This window comes from Quercus suber, unplaced genomic scaffold (genome assembly GCF_002906115.3).
Source record: "Quercus suber isolate HL8 unplaced genomic scaffold, Cork oak 2.0 scaffold_589, whole genome shotgun sequence".
Taxonomy (NCBI): Eukaryota; Viridiplantae; Streptophyta; class Magnoliopsida; order Fagales; family Fagaceae; genus Quercus; species Quercus suber.
This window is the reverse complement of record NW_027070034.1, coordinates 386,688-409,744: the sequence shown is the minus strand read 5'-3', so window position 1 is coordinate 409,744 and position 23,057 is coordinate 386,688. Positions and strand designations below refer to the sequence as shown.

At 34.3% G+C, this 23,057-nt stretch overlaps 1 protein-coding gene and 1 long non-coding RNA gene across 4 annotated transcripts; both read right to left on the bottom strand.

Annotated features, from left to right (window-relative positions):
* Nucleotides 1-2,607: 2,607 nt before the first annotated feature.
* On the bottom strand, nucleotides 2,608-8,203 carry LOC136063880 (uncharacterized). Of its 3 annotated transcripts, XR_010625534.1 has the most exons (6): nucleotides 7,764-8,203; nucleotides 6,831-7,153; nucleotides 6,158-6,739; nucleotides 4,221-4,355; nucleotides 3,109-3,649; nucleotides 2,608-2,869 (listed from the first exon to the last, which is right to left on the bottom strand). It is a non-coding gene; the product is annotated as an uncharacterized LOC136063880 (long non-coding RNA). The 3 variants fall into 3 exon arrangements; XR_010625536.1 differs by lacking the exons at nucleotides 6,158-6,739; nucleotides 6,831-7,153 and having other exon boundaries at nucleotides 4,221-4,407; nucleotides 7,764-8,198; XR_010625535.1 differs by lacking the exons at nucleotides 6,158-6,739; nucleotides 6,831-7,153 and having other exon boundaries at nucleotides 7,764-8,197.
* Nucleotides 8,204-13,037: 4,834 nt separating this feature from the next.
* On the bottom strand, nucleotides 13,038-22,768 carry LOC112031657 (transcription elongation factor SPT6 homolog). The gene is made up of 16 exons (XM_065764876.1): nucleotides 22,600-22,768; nucleotides 22,383-22,478; nucleotides 20,398-20,509; nucleotides 19,991-20,063; nucleotides 19,716-19,866; nucleotides 19,514-19,643; nucleotides 19,182-19,431; nucleotides 18,902-19,105; nucleotides 18,688-18,813; nucleotides 18,165-18,551; nucleotides 17,981-18,091; nucleotides 17,089-17,868; nucleotides 16,234-16,375; nucleotides 14,988-16,156; nucleotides 14,338-14,547; nucleotides 13,038-13,641 (listed from the first exon to the last, which is right to left on the bottom strand). Exons 1-16 carry the CDS (start codon nucleotides 22,628-22,630, stop codon nucleotides 13,279-13,281), a joined length of 4,335 nt encoding a protein of 1,444 aa, XP_065620948.1. The 5' UTR covers nucleotides 22,631-22,768; the 3' UTR covers nucleotides 13,038-13,278.
* Between the last annotated feature and the right edge of the window lie 289 nt (nucleotides 22,769-23,057).

The window sequence follows — 23,057 nt, the reverse complement described above, 5'->3', positions numbered from 1 at the left end:
TGATGCACATAGCTAGGGATGGCAATGGAGCGGGGCGGGGCCGGAGGATGGGATCTTTGTCCCCACCCCACATGGTTGTTGCCCTTCCCTATACCCGCCCCACCTCGGGGTGCGGGGCAAACTACCTTGCCCCATCCTGACCTCTTAGGGCCCCATGGGGACCCACCCTGCCCTGTCCCACCCTTAATACAATTTTATATATATAAATAAAAAATTTGCTACAATAATATAAATCACAACAAAAAAAAAAAATGTTTTAAAATCCAAGCATTTAAATAAACCAAGTATTTAAATAGTCTAATACGTAACAACATAATTCAAAACTGCCTAATAGCAAGTGCGGGGTTGAACATATAATGAATCACATTTAGCTTCAAACTACCTAATACATAATGAAATCCAAGTGTGCCTGAAGAATGAAACAATGTGCAAAAAAAAAAAATTGAAACAATTGGAATATGATAAGAAACAAACCTACTGCCTACTAGAAGCACTACGTGACCAGCCTTTTTTTCTTCCAATTGTGCTTCTTCAATAGCTATAAACAAAAATACCAATTTTAGATAGAAAAAAAAAACCAAAATTTAAATTGAAAAAGATTGATTTAAGAAACACTAAAACAAAAGGAAGATAGTGAATGAGATGAACCTAAAATGCAACGTCTTGGACTTAAAGTGGAGTTTGGCTTGAAACTTGAAAAACACGTATAGACTATAGAGAAGAGGGATGGATCAAAGGGCAGCAATAGCAGTAGGGTTTTAGAATAAAAAATATTTTATCTCATGTTTTATACTCGTGTTTCACTTTAAATATTAGTGATTTAAGGTTTACTAAATTTACAATTATAGTCCTTATTAGTGCGGGGTGGGGCAAGGATAAAAATACTAAACCCATCCTCACCCTGCCCTGGGGTGCAAGGATAAAATATTGCCCCATCCCGATAGGGCAAAATTGTCATTCCTACACACAGCAGCAACATAGCAGCACCTGATGCACACAGCATACCCCAACAGCACTTGATGCCAGCACAAAATAGGCAATTACACAAAAGCTAGCACAAATACGGCAACATCAGATTCAAATATTGCTTAATATTTCTAAACATTAATCTACAAAGGGAATCCAATAACTTGCCAAATACCTCAAATGCTAAAGAGCTTTTTAGTAAAAGCTATCTTTCATTAGGACATTAAGGCAACAATACCAGTAATTTTGTTCTTTCACTAGGACATTAGGGAAGAAGATTTCAAATGAAGCTATGTGAGACTACTACGGCTGCTACAATCCACCGTAAATATCTACAAAGAAACACAAGCATTCATAGTTGTAATGTCAAAATGGAAGGCATTTTCAAGCCATGAACATGTTATGCTAATTTGCTCAGTTTTATATTCTGTGCATCAAAAGCAGAACACAAGATCATATTAACTTCAATTCACTGCATCACTACCATTAATATTGTTAAAAATATATAGAAGATTGTATATCACAAAAGTTCTACAATTCAAATTTTTACTTTCTACAACAATGTTAAACAGACACATAGTATAGCTTTTGTAATATTCATTACAGTTCTTGAGTTATAAAGCTTGAAATTATTTTCAGCTTTAAAGATTGTAATATTGATTACAGTTGTGGATTTACAGTTCTAGATTTATAGAGCTATTGTAATATTGATACACAATTTCTCCCTAAAAGCACTAAATTTCAACTTCAACCTTAAAATTGTTTTTAGCTTTAAAGACTCCTTAAAACTGTAATTAAGGTTAGAACCCTCCCCCTTTTTTATCTTTCTACATGAAACTATAAATAATATTTGATATAACACACTTGGCACTGAATCATACATCCTCTTATATATAGAAAACCACAAGTGAGAGTCCAAAAAATGTCTCATCTCCATGTTAATTTCCCTTGTCCTAATTAAAATACACTAATTAATAAGTGAAGTTTTAGTCACTGTCGGTAATGTCTGCAACCAATATTCGAAGATCATGAACGACTATGAATGAAAAAAAGATCGATCTTTCTTTATAATAATTGCCCAACAAACAATACGTATGTCACAAAGATCAGTATAGTAATTGCCCAACAATCATGACTTACTTATGTCTAGCCTAAAACCTCAAAACGCTGTGTTTATTATTTTTTATTTTTAGAAAGCAAAACACATTAACATTTGAAATGCAATGCAAGAAAGGAAAGAAAGACAAAAAGAAGATTAAATGCAAGAGAGAAAACGAAACAGACTTGTTTCAATAGAACTCACGAACGGTTGCCTGTGTACTCTACCCACATAGCTACTATGATGTCATCCCAAAACTGGGACATGGCATGTTGTGCCTGAGGACTAAAGGCTTCCTCGTTCCCTTCGCCTCCAACTCTTACACCACCCAAGGTAAGTATATTGCCAGGTTCCACGCAAGAGAGTTAATACCGCACTGAAGACTGTACCGGTTTAGCCAGCGGTACGATATATTTCGGATATCGGTCAATACTGGTGCACCATTTAGGATTTACCGCTATTTTTTATATTTATAAATATATAAATAAATATATATATGTGTGTGTGTGTGTGTGTGTGTGTGTGTGTGTGTGTGNGTAACAAAATTAATAACTGCATGAAACAGGGTATATTTAGTGATCACCTCTGGGCGGCCAAGGGAATTGAAATCCTAGATCGCGAAGGCCTCTTGCATCACTCGCGAATCATGTGCACTACCCTTCCAGCGAGCATGCCCGTACGTGAACCTCATATCAAAATTGCACACATACATAACAGTCTAGGAGATGTCACTGGATCTATCCCGGTAGGCAGTACTTTTATAGGTCGGTGCAGAAGCATTGACGTGTGTACCATCAATAGCTCCTACACATTTTTGTTGACAGAACATACATTTCAACTGACTAGTCATAAGGTAACAAGAGTATAAATTAACAATTGAAATTAACAATTTCCATTGACTACCACACTATAAAATGAACTCCCTACTAACAGTATCATCCTATGTACATATTTGTCTTAATTTAACTTTCGTCGTATCATCAAATATATTTATAATATAGATGTATTCATCAAATATATTTATAATATAGATGTATTCGTACCTCAAACCATGGGTAATACTTCATATTTCCACGAAGATGATGAGGGAACTTCATATTTCCACGAAGATGATGAGGGAGCTTAGTCGCATCCTGATCAGGCCTTATTATGAGGCACCCCAATGAGTGAATCGCCCGTAACGCCTAACAAAATCTCCATTGAATTGTTTCTAGTGAACGCTGGAACCGGTTTCTAGTCACCCTCATGTTCGCATTATGCCCAAATATATAAAAGTGTGCCAATGACTCCTCAATAGAGACAATTCTGGTGTCCTCTTCTAACAAGTGTAGCCTTTTCAACTCACTGCACAAATGCAGGAAAACATGCTTGTCCATGCGAAACGATATTATAACATTTCTATGGATGTCCTTCAAGTGTCTCATGCACATATGACTTCCCGACAGAATAATAGTGCACATCAGAGTCTTCAAATAGTGTTTTTGGACGTAGTCAATACAGATGGCAACATAGACTGACATAATTTTGTGTTCTACATCACTGAGTTCGTCATTTGTGTTGTGGTCAGCCATAGTGGAATCACAACTGTATGGTGACAGACGTTGTCAGCAATAGAAAAGGGATAATTATGATAATGTAAAAGAAAATAAAGCTTACAAATGAGAAATAATATACTATACTTTTCGAATTAAGTATAGCAGCAACCCTAACTGCTTGAATGGCTGCTGGAATGTCTAAAATAGATTGTGATTATGTCATAATTAAAATATTATAATTAACTAAAACACAAATAAATATAATACTTGTGTCAAATCAAAAGTTAACAATGTTAAATCAAATATTACTAGGGTTTTACTAATGCTGCCAATGAAGATTTATTACAATAACAATAGTTATATAATAGAACAGAGTGTATTGAATTTAGAAATGAATGCTTAAAGGCATGTTCCAATTTATTATGCACTTGTTGTACCATATGGGCAATTTAAAATAATAAAAAAAAAAAAAAAATCTCACTTCAAATAATGTTGCCACAAAATGTATTCATAACAATAGTGATAATGTAATAAGTTTAATAACTAAAGTGAAAACATTTGGGTCAATAAGGCCTTTTTTTGGAGACAATGAAATCAAAAGAAAGAAAAAATCCATATACCTTTGTCAGTTTGGAGCCCCACCGGGTCAAAGTTTAGGATTACTCTCTCAGTTGCCTAATATTGCCACCGTATAATCCAAAAAATTCAGTGTCCTTTCAGCTTTTAACTTGACTCTTCTTGCCCAAAAAACCTTACTGAAGAGGAAAGTCATACAATGCCTCGTTACTTTTTGCGTTGATAGAAACTCTACATAAATTTTATCATAAATATTATCATAAATACTGCCCAATATAAAGTGGAATTTAGAAGAAAGTATAGGCAGATAAATAACTTCACGTATAGATACTGACAGTAGTTACTTGCACACATATGTAGAGAAATGATATAAATATAAATATAAGCTCCCCATTTACATTAAATATGCCCTATTTTCTTATTAAATGATCTAATGGAAATATTTGATATTGCAGCCTTACATAGATCACGGGCATATAAGCAATTAAATTAGGTCTTCAACCCATTTTCATTTCACTGAAGAAGATATAGGGATCCAATCAATTACATTTAATAATTTGTAAAAGCCATAGTATGAACATCAAACTACCTTTCTCAGTAAAGTAAAAAAAAATCAAACTACCGTTGTTCTAGTAAAGGAGACCTGAAGGATTCTGATCATTCATATCTTTGATGATCGATGAAAGGATGAGTTCAAATACATGACAGATATTCTCATATAAATATTATTACTGAAAATGTATGCTTAAAATTGATTTTCATTTTCTTCTTCTTTTTTCACGATATTTTTTTAAAATTATTTATATCCCAATTAACTTCAATTGAGAAAGAAGATAATCTTTTAAAGGTTTTGCAAACCTGTACAAAGAACATAAGAGTCAACAACATCGGAATTCACATAAGTTGTACTTGAACTTTGTTAAGTTACTAAAAAATTATTTTCTGCAAATTGTAAAGAGAGTTCTAGCTTAGAAAAAATTCACAAAGGATTCATCTGAAACAAACATCTCTAACAATTAGCTACTATACTAAGCAATACATGTGTGCATGTTCCAACAAAGATGGATGCCAACTTTATCACAAAAATAAAGCACTAATCACATCACATGTAATTAAAAGTAATAAATAAAATCAAATAAATGAAGGTTCAGTTTAGGCAGAATCTCACTGAGCATCCCCAAAAGGTTGCAGCCAATACTCTTAAAATGCATTGCACAGCAAAGGAGCCAAACTCAAAAAAATTTGCAGCCAACACATGTTTAGCATTATTCTTTAGCATGTTTCAAACCATGCTTTAGGGTGTTTCAAACCATCAGTTGGAAGTTTCGCTGGATCAATGATTTCTCATCCATCAACAGGTTATGTTTTGTTTCTCTATATATGTAGTACACCATCAACAGCTTATATTTATAGAACTTTGCAGCAAAGACAGCAAACAGCAGAGATTGCTCAGGACAGCATAATGATTATACAAACAACATCCACCAGTTAAAACAGCATATCATGTCTTTGCAGCAAAGACAAATGAATGGTGCAGCAAAGACAGTTGGAATAATCAGCACCAAAACTAGTTATTAACAACATCAGCACCAAAGCTAGTTTTTTACAATAAACTCAGCACCAAAGTTAGTTTTTATACAATAAACTCAGCACCAAAGCTAGTTTTTAACAATTAACTCAGCACCAAAGTTATTAACAACATCAGCACCAAAGCTAGTTTTTAACAATAAAAAGTAACTGGTTCCTTACAAACTAGCAAATACTACCATCATTAACATACATGTTCACATATAGTAAGATCATTGTTCCTTTGCACAGTAAAATGCGACCCCACTAAACCATACAACCAATGCAACAAAAAATGGTTCTAGTGGTAATTAGCATAATAAACATAACAACAGAAATAGTAGCTGCAACCCCACAAAAATAGCCCAAACTTGCCCCCTTTCCTTAACCAACTCCCCTACAGTAAATTACTCACTAAATCCATCCAGTCCCTTCTTCTATCCGGCTTCAGCATGATGAAAGTAGCCTTACTATTGGGCTTTTGGAGTTCATTAAGGACCTTGAACATGGCGTAATCATCAACATTTTCAATACTGTTAAGAATTGTGACAGCCTAGTCCATTGAGAACCTATCACCCACTGGCGTAGATTCAACAGTTGTTTTTCGACTATCGCTATCCTTATCACTACGCCTTTTCCTTGACATGTCTATGAACTCCATGACAGCATCAGTGATATACTCAATGGGCTGTCCTTTCCTCTTCTTCCCTGCCGAGGTCTCGAAGTGAGATGGCTGCTTTCCAACATGCTTGCTGCATTGCCCTGCAACAGGGGCTTCAATCTCCTCTACATCGTTTGGACTATAAGGTTCGACATTGACGTGTACTCCATGTGTTAGGAAAGTGGCATCCAATTCTTGCTCTTCATCACTGTTAGGGGCTGGTTAGGCAGAGGAAATTTGGAGTAATCAAGTTGCAGTGCCCATGCTGAAGAGCTGTCCTAGCAGATCATAGTGGTCTAGCCCCTTTTTATGAAACTCTTTGCACCTAGGGTTGGCCTATCAAGATGTGGTATATATGGGATTATTTATATGAAAACTTTAGTGAATCAACGGCATGAAAAGAAAAAAGCAAACCTATAACACTCACCGCCACTACCTGTGCCCAAGTCGCGGCACTACCTGTGACGATGTTCGTAACAGAATCCCATCTCATTCCGGTTCGACCAATTAGTTGGGAAAAAACATAGTGTCTTAGCTTTAACCTTTGATATTTCTGGCATAATTGGTCTTTGTGATAGGCTTTTCGGCTCGTTGATTGAACTCGTCTCAGACAATTGTCCAAAGCCCTTTTTTGAATTGCCCAAAAGGCATGTTCCCTTTGGCTTCTTCTTCAACCAAAACATCAATGAAGTGCTTCTCAAAAGGTGGAGGCCATAACTTGCAATCCTCAACGTTGGATGATGCAGCCATCTAATAAGAGATACACACTTAAGCCAAAAATATCCACTAACATGGATAGTAGGCAAGACAGAGTGTACATGGTTGCCTAGTAAATTCAAGGTTTCTATTTTCCTAATTAGTTTTATGATTTCTCAGACTTGAACCTAATCCTCACCAATACCAGTAATTGAAGAATAGTAAAATGGTCCTTTGCACAAAAAACTCTACCAAACATGTTGTAGTGTTATGTATTAAAAATAATACAGCTAGAGCAACACATTTACCAATTAACTCAAACCAGTTATTACAAGTATATATAATAGAGATTGCAGTGAAGACAAGTTACATACAGCATGGGGAAACAAAACAAAATTAACATCACAATTATAAATGATTGATATGAAATCAAACATACACTTTAGGCCTTTATTAATGATTTCTGAGATAAAGCCCATTTTCCTAAACTCAATCTTTTAGCTTCAAAAAGCCCATTTAACAAATTATACTTAGATTTAGTTAGATGGGCATGGAGGAAAATCGTGTCCAAAATCAAGAGCAACAATCAACAATCAACAGCAACTAAGAACAAATGCAACAGCAAAATTGAACATTGAAGTCAACAGCAAAATTAAACACTTACCGTAGGCGAAGGAACTGCGTTGGAGGAGGATGAATATGGCGGAATGACTGAGGAGGAAGACGCTGTGTCTGCAAGCTCCATAATATACTTAGTTAATGGTAGATGCACTGTGCAAGAGCACTTAAATTGATTTGAGATAAAGTCTGATGGTTGTTTAAAAGTCTTGCCCAAAATAGTGAGGAAAGGTATGGCTAGAGTGTTCAAGTAAATATGGTGGTTGGGAGATGAATCAAGCTGTACGATTTGGGGATTAGTTTTGGCAAATTTAGGGTTTCGTAATTTGGGGTTCTCTGCGTGTTTATGAACAAGCTCAGACTAGATTCTGTGCAAGAGGGAGAGGAGAAGAGCTTCGGGAAGATGAGAGGGTAGAAACTTTGAATGGACGCGTGGGAGAGAAGAGAGTTGAGGTGTCACTTCAGGTGGGCCCCATGTGTTTCAACCAAACGGTAATATATCTCAAACACCATTTGAACAACTTAAACAACATTTGAAAAACACATCTTACCAAACATATAACTTAGTGAGGGGCCCAACTGTTTGGGCATTTAAACAACAAACAACATTGCTGAAACTCCCATACCAAACGGCTCCTTAATGTTTTGAAAACTTAAATTTCTATTATTTTATGTGTTGAGACTAAACTTAGGGTCTGTTTGAGATTCGTTTATTTTGCTAAAACTGAAAACATTTTACTGAAAGTACTATAGAGAAAGGTAAAAATTAATTGAAATAGTACAGTGAGACCCATAAATAGTACTAAAAAGTGCAATGAAGTCTATGAATAGAGATAAAAATAAGCTAAATAGTAAAATAAGTTGTCAAAAATAAATGTTGCCAAATGCACACTTACTAGATTTTGTTACTATTTTCTTTTTTGCTTTGTTATTTTTATTTTTTATTTTATTTTTTATTATGATGCATATGATGTGAGGTTTACATCTTGCATCTTTAGAATTCAATTTTTCTCATTTTTTTTTCTATTCATTAATTAATTTTAATACAGTAGTGATTTGTTATTTGATATTTATTTTCACTTATTCTACTATCACAATTTTAACTTAAGAATTTTGTTAGTCCTTTTGGAAATAGCTTATTTAGCTAAAACTGAAATTTTTTTACTGAAAGTACTGTAGATAAAACTAAAAAGTAATTGAAATAGTACAGTAGGACCCATAAATAGTATCAAAAAGTGCAATGAAACCCTTGAATAATAGCAAAAATAAGCTAAGTGTCTGTTTGGAAATAACTTATTTAGTTGAAATTGAAAATTTTTTACTAAAAGTATTGTAAATAAATGTAAAAATTAGCCAAAATAGTATAGTTGGACTTATGAATAGTAATAAAAAGTGCAGTGAGAGCCATGAATAGTAGCAAAAATAAGCTGAATAATAAAATAAGCTAGCAAAAATAATCAATGCCAAACACACACTATTTAGCTGAAACTGAAATTTTTTTGCTAAAAATACTATAGATAAAAGTAAAAGTTAGCTGAAATAGTACAATGAGACCAATGAATAGTACCAAAAAGTGCAGTGGAACTCATAAATAATAACAAAAACAAGCTAAATAGTAAAATAAGCTGGCTTTTTAAGCCAATGCCAAACGCAACCTAAATAATAATAAAAACTGAGTTTGTAAGCCAATGTCAAACTCAACCTAAGTTCCCCAATCCCCATGACCTTCCCCCCCCCCCCCCCCATTGGTCCTAATATTGTAAAACTTACACCCTACATGCTTTGCGCCAAGTGATTCAATATATATGTATATTATAGTTTGTTAAACTAATGTGTTGTTGTTATTCATCTCATTAATTATTCAGATTGTGGTTTTTTTTTTTTTTTTGGGGGGCAACAAATGCTTAAATTCTCACTAATTAGAATAATTCAATTTAGGTAAAAGCCTATAAGTCAAGTTTCAAGTAATCTAAAATTCTACCCCAACTATTTTAATTTAGGTAAAACACATCCAGGTATTGTGGCTGGAGTGATTACGTATGAATGACTTGCATAATTTATGCATCAACACTGCATTAATGTGTCTTTTTTTTTTTAAAATACAAGATAAAAATTCTACTCTAACTTAATCTAAATGCATTAATGTGTCCTTTTGTTTTGTGTTATGGTCACATTCCTCTTTTTGCTTTTTCTTTTGGCCATTTTACGATGCTAGTGTATGCAAACCTTTTATATAAGTTTGTTTATTTTGAGCTTTCATTTTGCAACTTGATGTGTATTATCCCATGGATTTTTTTTTTGTAATACCGTTTACCTCATGATTTTGTTTTTAAAAAAATAAATTTTATTCTTAATTTGTTCTTTTGACATATGCAACTAAATAGTTTTTTTTTTAAAAAAAAAAAAGAACTTCTAGAACTGTTTTTTTGGTCATATCTGGCTCCACTTAGATAAACATGGCAAATTATTGGCAAATATCATGACCTACACTTTAATTTTAAAAGAACTGTTGGTTTCTTAGGAGTTGAGCTATTCTTCCTTTTTCATTATGTACAAAGTACAATAATGAATGGCTAGTTGAATGAAACATTCTTGTTTGCACGGACGTGTATTTTCTAAGTGTTTTTCTCCCTCCTCATTTGGTAGGAAAATTGACTAGGACAAAGCTTTTGTCAGGCTTTATCATGATTATCATTGAATAAAATTTGATTATAAGTCCTATGAAAGTGCTTAATTTTTTTTTTAATAATCATTATCTTCCCAAACATAATTATTTTATTAATAAGGTTATCGATAAATTTTGATTCTACTTCAAAAAAAAATCTTGTTGCATGCTTTTTTTTTTTTCAATAATTTGGAATAGAAAGCTCACTTATTACAACCTTTATATGAGATTTTTTTTTTGTCAAGAGAAAGATTTTAGGCCTACAACTCCTGTTCTTCATAAGTTATGCTTTATGCTTTATCTATAATTTGTAACTTATAAACCAAAATGATTACATAAATAGAGGTGGCTGACATAGACATACGAGTAGGCGCTGTTATAGAGCGGTCTTATTTAGAAGAAAGCTGCAGATAAGGATAATGTTTGCATGAAGATGAAGAACATCCAGAGAGATAAGTCAACACGACACGATCCAGCTGAGCAACTGAAGGATAATTGATATTGCTTGGTTATTTAATTTCATCTTAATAATAATTAATAATTTCCTAAAGTATTTGTATTTAAATTCAAGTTGTATTTGTATTTGCCATTTTATAATTTCCTAAAGAACGTTCGTATTTAACTTAAGTTGTATTTGTATTTGCCACCATGTTATTCAGGATCCAATGCAGAAATTCCTTGCAATTTCCCTGGTTTAAGTTTGTGTTGGGTCTAGAGAGATGCATATAATTATGCTCCTTATACTCTGGCCAAATGGTCATTATATATATCTTGCCCTTTTGATATTGGGAATGTTCCTCCCTGTTTTGTTTATGTCATTAATTAGGAGAGAGGCCTCGTAAACTTGTTTCTCCATTATTTAGGAGTTCAGCATATGAATGAACTAAACAGATAATTAATATTTAAAAAAAAAATTGTCTATTTCCTTTCTCAAGTTCAATTTATGTTCATCGCAAATTCACTATCTATCTTTTACATTTAGTCATTTATCCCATTCAAATCAGGTGCTTAGGCCATATGGATATAACAGCAAAAGTGAAAATAGTTCCAACGACGGGTGGCAGGATTCTGATTATGATGCTGCCAAATGGGATTTAGCTACCAAAGATGGTTGGAGCAGTTTTCCAGTTGCTAAAATTCAAAACTCACTTGGAAATTAATGAGGTTTTCCCTAGTCTTTGGAGGTGGTAGTGGAAGTGGCAGTGGCTGTAATAGTTGGGGTGGTGGAGCTAGTGGCAGAGACAATGGTGCCGATGGAAATGATCGGTGTTGGTATTGATAATGGGGTTTTGGGTTTGGTTACTGCCCCTAAGAGAAGTTCTTCACAATCCCAACCTGGGAATGGATGGTCTGAAGCAGTTTAGTTGTGGTTGGTTATATCACGAGTTCTAGTCTCTCTCTTTTCCTAGTCTCTTTTGAATGTTTTGACATTACATAAAAAAATGTAGTACCCTTTTTGGACCTGCACTGGCTGTACATCCCAGGTGAAGTAATTTACAACAGTTTATTTATCTATGGTATTAATACAATAGTAAAGTGTATCTTGCTCAAATACTAGGTTGCAGAGTGAAGTCCTTCATTCTAGTTCTGTCAAGACTTTCCATTCTCTCTACTCGTTCTAATTTCCTTATTTCTTGGATGGATGAGAATTTTTCACCTGACCATGGTAAAATATAGTACATTTTGGTTTTGTATTTTCACCTAGATGAGATTAAAAGGTCTTTATTACTGGATTAAATCAAGGTCTTCATTGCTAAGATAGTAGGATTTGGTTGCATAGAGGATAGTTTTTGAGCTCTGACAAATTTCCGGTTGTTATCAAACCATTTAGTAAATGATGCGGTAAACGACAACAAAACTTTAGTCCCAAATTTGTGAGGTTCAACTATGAATTCTCAATTGATTAAAACAAATGTTTGAGGATTTAAAGCTTAATTTGTTACATATTATGTTTAGGGTTAGTAATATACCCGTGCAATGCACTCATTAATTAAAAATCCTATATAAATGAGCCACTTGGAATTTTATTAGTTTCATATGGATTAAATTATCGAAATGCAAACATATTTATGCTACTTGGCATAGAGATGGTTATTGGTACGTAATGTCTACGTTGTATTATATTAAATTACAAAATTATTATGATAGATCATGATTAAGATAATTAAAATGCAATGTAGATTTCATTTTAAAATTCTTCAAATTATTTGAAATAGAATTTTAAACCCCCCATTGCAAGTAATGTTGGTAAAAGCATCTAGTGCACTTAAGCGCACAAGCATAAGCGTGCACTGCAAGCGCATATTTTTCAAATATAATATAAATAATTTCTAATAAAATGATAAATGGCATATGGGAAAAAAAAGTTCATAAACTCATAATAGTAACATATTTTGCTAATTAGATAAAATGGATAATGAAATTGCACAATTGGTACATTCAAATTTTATACCAGTTATTTCAATTTCTTAAAACTTTTTTATAGTAAAATTTAAAACAATTATTAACAGATAACAATATGATAGTAATCTACTCATTGAAAGTTTAAACATACCATATTGTAAAATTCTCTTGTACTTTATAATAATACATAGTCAGGATAGTTATGATCAAATAAAGTATATGGTTCAATGAAAATAAATCAAGTCCAAAAACTACAAGAATATGAAATTATCCTTCTTGATTTCTTTTCATATGTAAATTTAAAAAAATAAAATAAAAAAAAATTGTTTGTGTAATACAACACCTTAAGAATAGCGTTAGTTTAATTAGTCAATGTCCATGTTATTTGCTTCATTAAATGAGCTTTGCTTCGACCATGTGAAGCGCTCAGACCTTGGAGCTTTGAGCTTTAAGAGTTTAGGCACACACTATTAACAACACTAGTTGTGGGGCTTCACATTGGCACCCTAGCAGGGATTGATCTGAGAAATTGTGTTGACTGAGGATCATCAATATGTCTTTTAAAGTATGCTACAAGCTGATCAATGTCCTCAAACATCCTATTCCGGAACTTAAATCCCTTAGGATATAGACCAATACATTGATGGTGTGCATTTGTACTCTTTATATAAGTTAGGATAAATGTGCCTGGATGCTCATGTGAGATACTCAAACAGTAAACTATCCTCATAGGATTCTCTGATTTCTCAATCCTTAGGAGTTCATCAACTTCTGCTTTTGTGCCCTTCCTGAACTTCCGATAACTTAGCATCCCTTTTAAGTGAGACACCAAGGGATCAACATATCGATCCATCACCTACAAATTTTTTAAAAAAATTTGGATAAGTAATAATGAACTATTGGAAGATAAAAAACAAGAAGTTTACACATGACATAAACAACTAAATCGATTTTAACTTTGTTTATGCCAATATCAAATCCAAAAAGTGACATCAAGAGGCACAAAAGCCCATGCCATTACCCCCAATGTGTAACAACAACAATAATATAATATTGTTTTTTCTCCAAAATCATAGATACTTATTCAAATGACAATTTGACTACAAATTTGTACACTAAATCCTTGTTCTGCTGTGATGTGAAGCTAAGCAACACTCCACAAAGGATGTATTTCTTACTGGAATATGCATAATATCTACTAATTCAGTAATGACAGCTCATAGCCTTTGCAAACTTAAAAAGGGATTCCATCTTTCCCTCAATAATAATAATTCTATGATATAATTGTCATTAGTTCTACTCATTCAAGATAGAAGGCATTCCACATATAAGGTGTGATTTGGTAGGTAAATCCAGCTAACTTTGGGTATGAAAGCTCTCAAGTTCAATTTTCAGAATGCCCCCCATTAATCAATATCCATGTTGAACCAATTACATATTGAATAATGTCAAGTTTGATTCAGAACTTAGAGCAGTTTACCACTATCATCAATATGCAACTTCAATGAACAACAACTAATCAGAAAATAACCCTCTGAAGAAAAATACTAACCTCATCCAAATCCTCAAAAGTGTCCTCCCCAATTTTCAATGACTTCCCAATACGAAGTAAGCTTGTGATGTCTTTGTGCTCCTTTCCACCTTCAACTATGTCCTTATGAGCATAAACTCCATCATAAACTTTGAGAGTTAGAATTAGATGGGAAGGTCCATGAGAACTGGGGCTGATGATACTCTGGCCAGGATCCTTGTCAGACAAGAACTGTAAGATCCAAACATCATAAAAATGTATTAAATTCTTGCCAACATATGAAAGCACCTAGTATACAAAACATAATGACAATTACTGAAAAACAAAGAAAACCCTATCTTGGTCCATTCCAGAAATGGTATACTATGACTTAAATCCTATAATTCAAGTAAAACCCAAGCACAAAGTATCAACAAATAAGATACAATTTAAAAAAAATTCAATTTATTCACATCCAAAAGGGAAGAAAAATGATCCTTGTGCATGCATGCGTAACTTACATATTAGAAAAAAGTAGATATACTAAAACTTATAAAGAAGGAAGACTTCAACAAGATTTCTTTGAAAAGCATAAATGATCCTTGTGACTGACAAGGTTCAAAATTCCATTAAACCTAACAAACAAGTTATTAGTGCACAAGATATCAAAAATGTTTTAGTTGACAACATACATCCTTCGCTTCATCTAAGGTAATATTCTGGAAGTGGGGGTGAACAATCATCCTTGGCTTAAAATGCTTCTTTGCGAGCTCCTTTTCTTTGCGAGCTTTGTCTTGCGTACTCAGCCTGCTTTGTTCTTCATGGTAGTATGGATCAAGGTGTCTAACATACTGATGTTGGTTACTTCGCATCTCACTCTCTCTACAAACTAGGAAGACCTGATACTTGTTCTTTTGAATTGATTTAATCTTGCAAGTGAGAATGTCACCTTCATGTAGCCTGTCTGACAACTCAGCCTCCCTCCAGTCATCTGAATAGTCTTCCTTCATGAGTATCCCAGTCAAACCAGATTCAAGCACACAAATTGCTTTCTGACCTTGCACGCTACGGACAGTGGCTTGCACAATTCTTCCCTCAGCAAGGGTCTCCTCAGTTTCACCTGAAATCATATAGAATTCATCATGTTGACTAGGCTCTTTATACTGTTTACGCCAATCCTGAAAACCCTGCATCAGTTCCCTTTTTATGTCATAAAAAGTTTCTATCTTATTCTCACAGTTCTTGCCACTAGCATATAAATCAACATCAAGGCCTTTCAAAATCCTAGGTCGATTTCTAACATGCTCTATTGCCATCTCCAGTGCATCATCATCATCATCATTTGTGTCAGCATTGTCCTCATCATAAACGTCTTTGGCCAACTCTTGTGCAAGACCATAAGATTCTGGATGTATTCTTGTATCATCTAGCAAATCAATGAACTGGCTGCTGCTAGCAGCCAATCCACTCCGCCGGACACGCAAGAAACCAACCGAATTGACAAACACCTTTTTACCAAGTCCATGCACCGTGACAAAGTCCTTTCGAGTAAATATTGGCCCAGCTCTTACCAAGGACCTCTGCAGAGATGCTGCCTTCCTAGGTCCAAGCCCAGAAATGAATTGTAGAGGAGCAAACAACCATTCATGACTGATAGCCAAATTAATGTCAACACCCACTTGGTTTGTTACGTCTACCAAAACCTGTTCAATCATTCCATATTTCTCATCTGGGTTTAAAAAGTTCTCTAGCGAACTAAGTTTCCATGATAAGATTTCCCTTCCCGGTCCACATAGCGTCGCAATCATTGCCAAAGGATTTTGCAAATATCGCCCGAGAGCGACAGCCCGTTTAACAATGTCTAACAAAACAAGAGAACAAAATCAATTAAAGAAGCCTAGAAAACATTATAAATAAGAAAGGTAATGAAATATGTACCTGATTGCCCAGGTAGCTGGTCAGATGAAATCCGAGAGTTCTCATAAAGGCGAGGTAGAGACTCATCCCCATAAACAATGCTTAACCCATCCATCTCATGCCCGACATCTCTGGGATTTTCCTCCACCATCTTGAAAATAATCTGATAAACATGCAGTAAACTAAAATAAGACCACATCTAACAATTGAGAAATTAAGAACATGAACTACATCACTGCTCCACACAGAAAGAGATTCCTAAAGTATCATGCAGTAATTGATCACTGATTCCAAACATGGAAAAAAACAGATACCAAATAGAGTACTAGTAGAACAAAATGAAACATTGGTGGAGACCCATACAATTCACATCGTAAGTTGTAAAACATATTAGATTTTTAAATTATATTTAGTAATGAGGAAAAATACACCACTTCTACTTTAAAACTTTAGGTTTCAAAAGTTTTAGAAGGAAAAAAGATTAAGAACAGTATTGTTAAAACCTACCCTTTTTAATAGGTAAGCTTACACAAGCACTGTTTTTGAACCCGCGACCTTATTTTTCCCCACCCTTTCTTATGGGGGAGGAGGTGCTGTTTTAGGTGAAACACCAATGCAATTATCTTTTAAAAAATAAATTCAGATAGCACCAGTTCTAGAAGTGAAGACATAATGACGAAGGCACAATGACAAATGCACATCGCATCTCACTTCCTGGCATACTATAATCAAAATGATAACGACAATATAATAGAGAGTACCAGAAAACCAATAGATTCATAAACATGGTGCTAAAGTTTAGGATCAACAGAAGAATAATCCCATCTGAAGCAGTGAAAGTTTAATGACTATCATGAAAAGATAAATAATGTTCACCTCATATATATCCTCCTTCAGTCGGGTACAAGATATATTCACAGCTCCTAAAACAATAACATGTGGTTGGTGATCTGTCATGAACTTCAATACACGTTCCTGATCATTTTTCTTACGATGCTGGTCATCCACATTTTGGGACCGCAATGTGAGGGACCCAGTGTAAAGCACATCCAGCACCTCCCCTGATGAATCTAACATCACAAAAGTGGTTGCTGGCTTTCCAGGCCCCCAACAGCAAGCCATGACCCTTGGTGCAGCTTCTTCATCTGAGTTAATATCAGTGCCCATCCTTTGATATGGGCCCACTGAAACTTTATTCCACAAAACCTTCCCATACTCCATAAGTAAGAAGTTTTTTGCTCTACTAGTCAACAAAGATCTTGCTTCTTTCATCATGGAGGGTGTAAGAAAACCAAAAAGTGCATCCTGCAATATCAATTTCCTCTGCTCATTCCATAGTTGAGCAGATTTACTGACACTGTCACTAAGATAATACTCGTTGAATTCATTTATCAACTTCTCCAAATCTCTTTCTGGCATCTTAATAGTAACTTGAAGAAGCTTCTCCTCTTCAGCCTTCTGAATGAGGAGCCATTGAGCATCATCAAATGCACTTAGTGGCTTCTCACGCAACCACTTCACCCCTGAAAACTGATGGGAAGAATCTATGACCACGTTCCCACCAGGTGTTGGACATGTTGATACCACTGCATGATCCATAAAGTTGCTACGGACATGTTTCCTAACACATGGCTCACAACTAATCTCCACAGCTGCCTGAAATAAGTCACAGTCAATTGGCAGTCAAACTTAGAACAATACCCTTTGATATAGCATTGAACTGAAAAACTTTTGCACTGATGCCTATGTACTACAAAGACTAGCATACCATGTGCCTAGCTCCTTTAAGCACAGCTTGAGGTGTCTCAAACATTGAACATGTAAAGCTAGAAGCCATCTCCTCTGGTGTTTCCTTAGGATCCTCCAACTCATCATTTCTCTACAAACCAATGAAATGGGAACATTAAGCCTTTGTTCAACAGAATAAAAATTGCAATTGAAAAGTAACTTACCATCGTATCTAATGATAGCTGCAATCCAAGTTGCTCAGAGCTGTAACCAAACTTGCTCACAACTACCCATAGACCAGCTTTACTGCAAGTACTATATAGTGATTTCCTCTTGGGCCTCTTGTATTGTCCTTCATCCAATCCCACTTTACCCGGAGGGAAATGCGAGTTAAACTTGGAGTCAACATCATCAACTTCCCTTTCTGATCCTGCTGCCTTGAGGGACTTCATAATTGATTCAAAGAGTTGCTGATTTAAATTGAGTCTTGTTACATCATATACAAGTTGAGATTCTTCCTCGAATCGCTTATTGTAGTATGACTGAAGAGCACTCTTTCGCTTCTGAAGCAGCAGCCACTTTCTGTCCAAGTCTTGAATCGCCCAAAGTACCTTCGTATATGCAAATATCAGCTATTCACTTATATAGTCTTGCTCTTAGCAAGCATAATTTTTTATTTTTTTTAATTTAAGTAAATTTTCATCAATTAACGAAGCATAAACTTCATTGTTGCCAAAATAAATTCACCTTGTGCCACTTTAGAGTAGGTGTCTTCTCATTCTTATCCTGATTTTCATCATCATCTTCAGGTTGTTCAGGATCTTTCAGCAGACTTAGGCACTCCCCCTTTCGATACATAGCAATAAACGGTATCTGAAGGCATGAAGAATATGCCAAAATAATAAGATAGAGATCAAATCAAACAAAGAGTGGCTTCCAATGTAGATAAAAGTATACTAACATCTAATTTTTGCACGTGAAGTAGGTCCAAAAATCTCATGATATCAACTTTCTCAATAGAAAGATCCCCCCCTTCCTTAGCAGTTCCCATGCCTCTATTGCCAAACAAAGGTACCGTGCCACTTAGGAGTTGACCATGTATCCAGTTACTCTCTTCAACTATACAATCATCCAATGGAGGAGAACCAGTTATCTCCTCATATATCTGACAAAGAAAATTATTAAATACACTTTATCTCACATATATGGAATAAAGATATATCTCAAATAGCCTGTCAAACCTGCATTCTTTCAGGGACGTCAAGCTCCCGAATCTGCTCATCCTCCTCTGTCATATACTTCTCAGATAAAACAATTGGTTCAAATTCATCTTCCAGTTTCCTTTCCCTCCATTCACTAGAATATAAATCTTGCTTACGGAGCTGCAAGAGTTCATCAACATCACCAAATATTTCATGAGCTTCCTGCATAACAGATAAGGAAACTCCTGGTGCCATCCTATTCCCTTCTTTCTTTGGCCGCCTCCCTCCTCTACAAATGAACCACAGATAAATTAGTTTCTTGGTTAAACAATAGAATACCTCAGTATTGAAGAAATATACACAGAACATACTTGGGAGGAGCTCCATGCTCATTGTCTTCATCCACAATAAAGTCATCCATTTCATCCTCCTCACCAATGTCTCCATCCTCTTCATCTTCTGCTTGTTCCTCCTCTTCAGCAATGTCCTCAAGTGGAGCACCTACATACTCACAACACATAGTCAGTCAACAGTCAACAGGCACCTATGCCAACAATTTTTATAAGACAATACCTTCATCATCACCAAATAAACTTTGCTTAAGCTTCTCCTTGGCAGTTCGCCCACCTTTTCCACTTCCAAACATCTCCTCCTTGTCAGATAATCCAGAGGGCTCCTCGGAAACCTCCTGAGCTTTTTTCAGCCGCTTAAACTTTTTGCTCTGCTGATAAAGATTTAAGATAAAACATCTAAAATATGAATCATTATACTTTACACATACATAGCTCTACAAAAATTTATTACAATCTCAGAGGATGAAATGAAAAGATATCAAGAAAATTCTAAACCTTCCAATGGGGAATGGCAATATTGTTGTCCTTCAAGAGTTCATAGTCATCTTCATCAAGTGTATAATTCTCTCTACAAAGTGGAAATATAAGTCATTAGAAACAAGAACTTACCCTGAGTCTGGGTTTTAATATAATAACTAAAAGTAGAGAAAAATATTTGAAATCTAACACAACTTCAATTTTGAAGGGGGTAAAGGGAAAATAAATAAATAATATATATATCAGCTAGCAATGAAGTTTAATTGTTAGGTAAAAAAAATGATAATAATTTGTTTCAATCGGTATCAATTAATAAACACAGGTATTTATCTCCTCTTTTCATACTACTTTTCAGCAACAACCCAGTCCATTTATTTTTTTTAATACACTTTATATAAATAACAGCTAAAGCAAAGAAAAGCTACTTTTTCTTCCTTTTCTTCTTCCTCTGCCTCTCTTCATCACTGTCTGCCCTCTCTTCTTCATCAACATCATCCACTATAAATCCATCCTTCTCATATTCATCCTGCCCTTCTTCTGCACAAAAAATGAAAAAAAATATATATATACTTTTTTAATACTTTATTCAACTTATTCGACCTATATACAACTTTAAAAATATATACTTTTTTAAAATGTACAATTTTATTTTTGTTGGGCATATTTAGTAAGGCCAATAAATCAATAAAAATATATTTTTTTCCAAATGAGGAAAATTAAAGAAGACTCTAGGAGTAATGAGGTACTCACTCCACTTCTTTTTATTTATTTATTTTATTTATAAACTACAACAAAATTTACAACTTGTTGAGGTGATAGATTGCAATTATTGAAACATTATTTTCATTAAAACTATCACGATCACTTCTAATGTAAATTAATCAGTCACAGCCTGTCATCTTAACAATTATGAAAAATATTATCTTTAGACTTTATATATATAAATATATAAGAAAATGGCGTTCTACCTTTTGGTTAGACTTTTCTATTCATTATTCATAGTGCATCCCAAAAATCCTATAGACCAAGACACCAATCAATTAGTGAAACATTCTTTTCATTAAAACTATCACCATCACTTCTAATGTAAATTAATCAATCACAACCTATCACCTCAACAATTATGAAAAATACTATCTTTAGATTTTATATATATAAGAAAATGATGTTCAACCTTTTGGTTAGACTTTTCTATTCATTATTCATAAGGCATCTCAAAAATCCTATAAACCAAGATACCAATTGGTTTCTGATGTAAGTGGAGATTGAACCCCAAAATTCTTATTTAACCATTAGAAACTATACCAATGAAGCTAACTACGTTAAATGAGACTTAAAAGTTAAAACCTACGTATTGATAATTAGTACAACAAGTGTATTGAATCCTACACCCAAAAATGGTAAGGAATGAATCTGTAAATTAGTTATATTGACCAGTCCAGTCCACAAGGTAAGAGCATTCCCATTGGCAATTATAAATGGTCTATGTAGGGAAAATTTAGCATAAAGACACAAAAAGAGCCTAATAGTCGGACTTGTAAAATCTTACAATTACAAATTTTTTTGCAATTGTGCTACAGTATCATCTTAAATGTAAGACGGCATTGTAGCACTTTAGTAAAAATTATAATATATTTTAATTGATAAAGTGGAAAGGGGATGAAGAGGAGAGAGAGAGAGTTGTATTAGAATATATTATATTATCCCCCCAAAAAAGCACCAAGATAATTTCCAACAGAGGATAACTGCATACATCAAATCAAAAAACTAAAAGTCCCAAAAAACTAAAATTCCATTTACCTTGAATTGCACAACTATCACAAGAAAATAAACATAAATAACTAAATAAAAATAACAACAAACAAATTACTGAGTGCCACGCAGTAAATATAAAAAATTGGCCATATGACCATACCAACCAACATAATTTTAATGGTAAAGTTGATAGCATGTACACTGTTGATTCATATAAACAATAAACAATCATCAATTCTTTGTTATCTCAATTACAAGTAAGAAGAAATTTCATATCAATTGAAGTTCACAAACTACAAAAAATTGGTAAGAACTGAAACATGGGTCAACCACTGGTATTCAGATGGACATTATTGTGATCAATTTTTCCTACAAAAATTCATTGAAAACCATGTGTTATCACTTTGTAGCCATATGAGACTGAGATTTTTATGTCTCATCAACCAAAACTTCTCAACAACCAAACACGATTAGGGTTTTCCACAAGAAATCCATGTGTCAAAACTCGCACTTTGAAATTTCCCATCAACCAAACAGACCCCGCCGAAGGGGAAAAAGATTTCTTACTCTCCAAGCAAGCAAACAAACAAAACCATAATTCTAAGACTTTGAAACCCTTTTTTCGAAAACAAGAGCAAAACCCTAAAGACCGTACCGTCTTCTTCGTCCTCTTCATCGTCATCGATATCACGACCACCTCGGTGACCATCGACGTGTTCCCTCTCGTACTCGCCTTTGACCTCGAACTCATCTGTTTTTCAAATCCAACAGCGACCAATGTGAGAAACTCAGAAAGTTTCTTGAGCGCAGTTTTGTCCAAAATCAAAATAAACAAATAGAGAGAAAAGAATTTTGGGTTTTCAAGGGCTTACCTTCTTCATCAGAGACTACGTTTTTGCCCATTGTTGGAGAAAGAAAATCAGAGCAAAGAAAGAAACAGAGCAAAGAAGAAAGAAAGAGTGTGAGATTGTAGAATGAATGAATGAATTTGTGTGTGAATAGAGAATCTGAGAAAGAAGCTATGTGCGAGTATCAGTGAATTGCGGAGTGAGGACGCGAAAGTTTATATATGTGTGAATTCGGGCGGCGGAACAATGGCGGTTTGAGTGTGTTTAAAAAAAACAATAAATAAATATAAAGCTAAATTACAAATTGCACCCTATCATTTTGACCAAAATTCAATTTCGTCTTCTAACTTCATTTTTGTTCAATTAAAGCCTCTAACTTTCATTTTCTTTAAAAAAAAAAAAAAACTATTTTTTTTTTTTAAACCTAGAAAAGAATTTTGGGTTTTCAAGGGCTTACCTTCTTCATCAGAGACTACGTTTTT

Excerpts from the sequence above, each read along its gene's own strand:
- LOC112031657 (XM_065764876.1), bottom strand. The coding sequence starts at position 22,630 with ATGGGCAAAAACGTAGTCTCTGATGAAGAAG. Across the intron at positions 20,064-20,397 it reads AAGAAGAAAAGGAAGAAAAA|AGAGAATTATACACTTGATG; the intron begins GTAGCTTTTCTT and ends TCCACTTTGTAG. Across the intron at positions 18,092-18,164 it reads AGCTATCATTAGATACGATG|AGAAATGATGAGTTGGAGGA; the intron begins GTAAGTTACTTT and ends ATTGGTTTGTAG.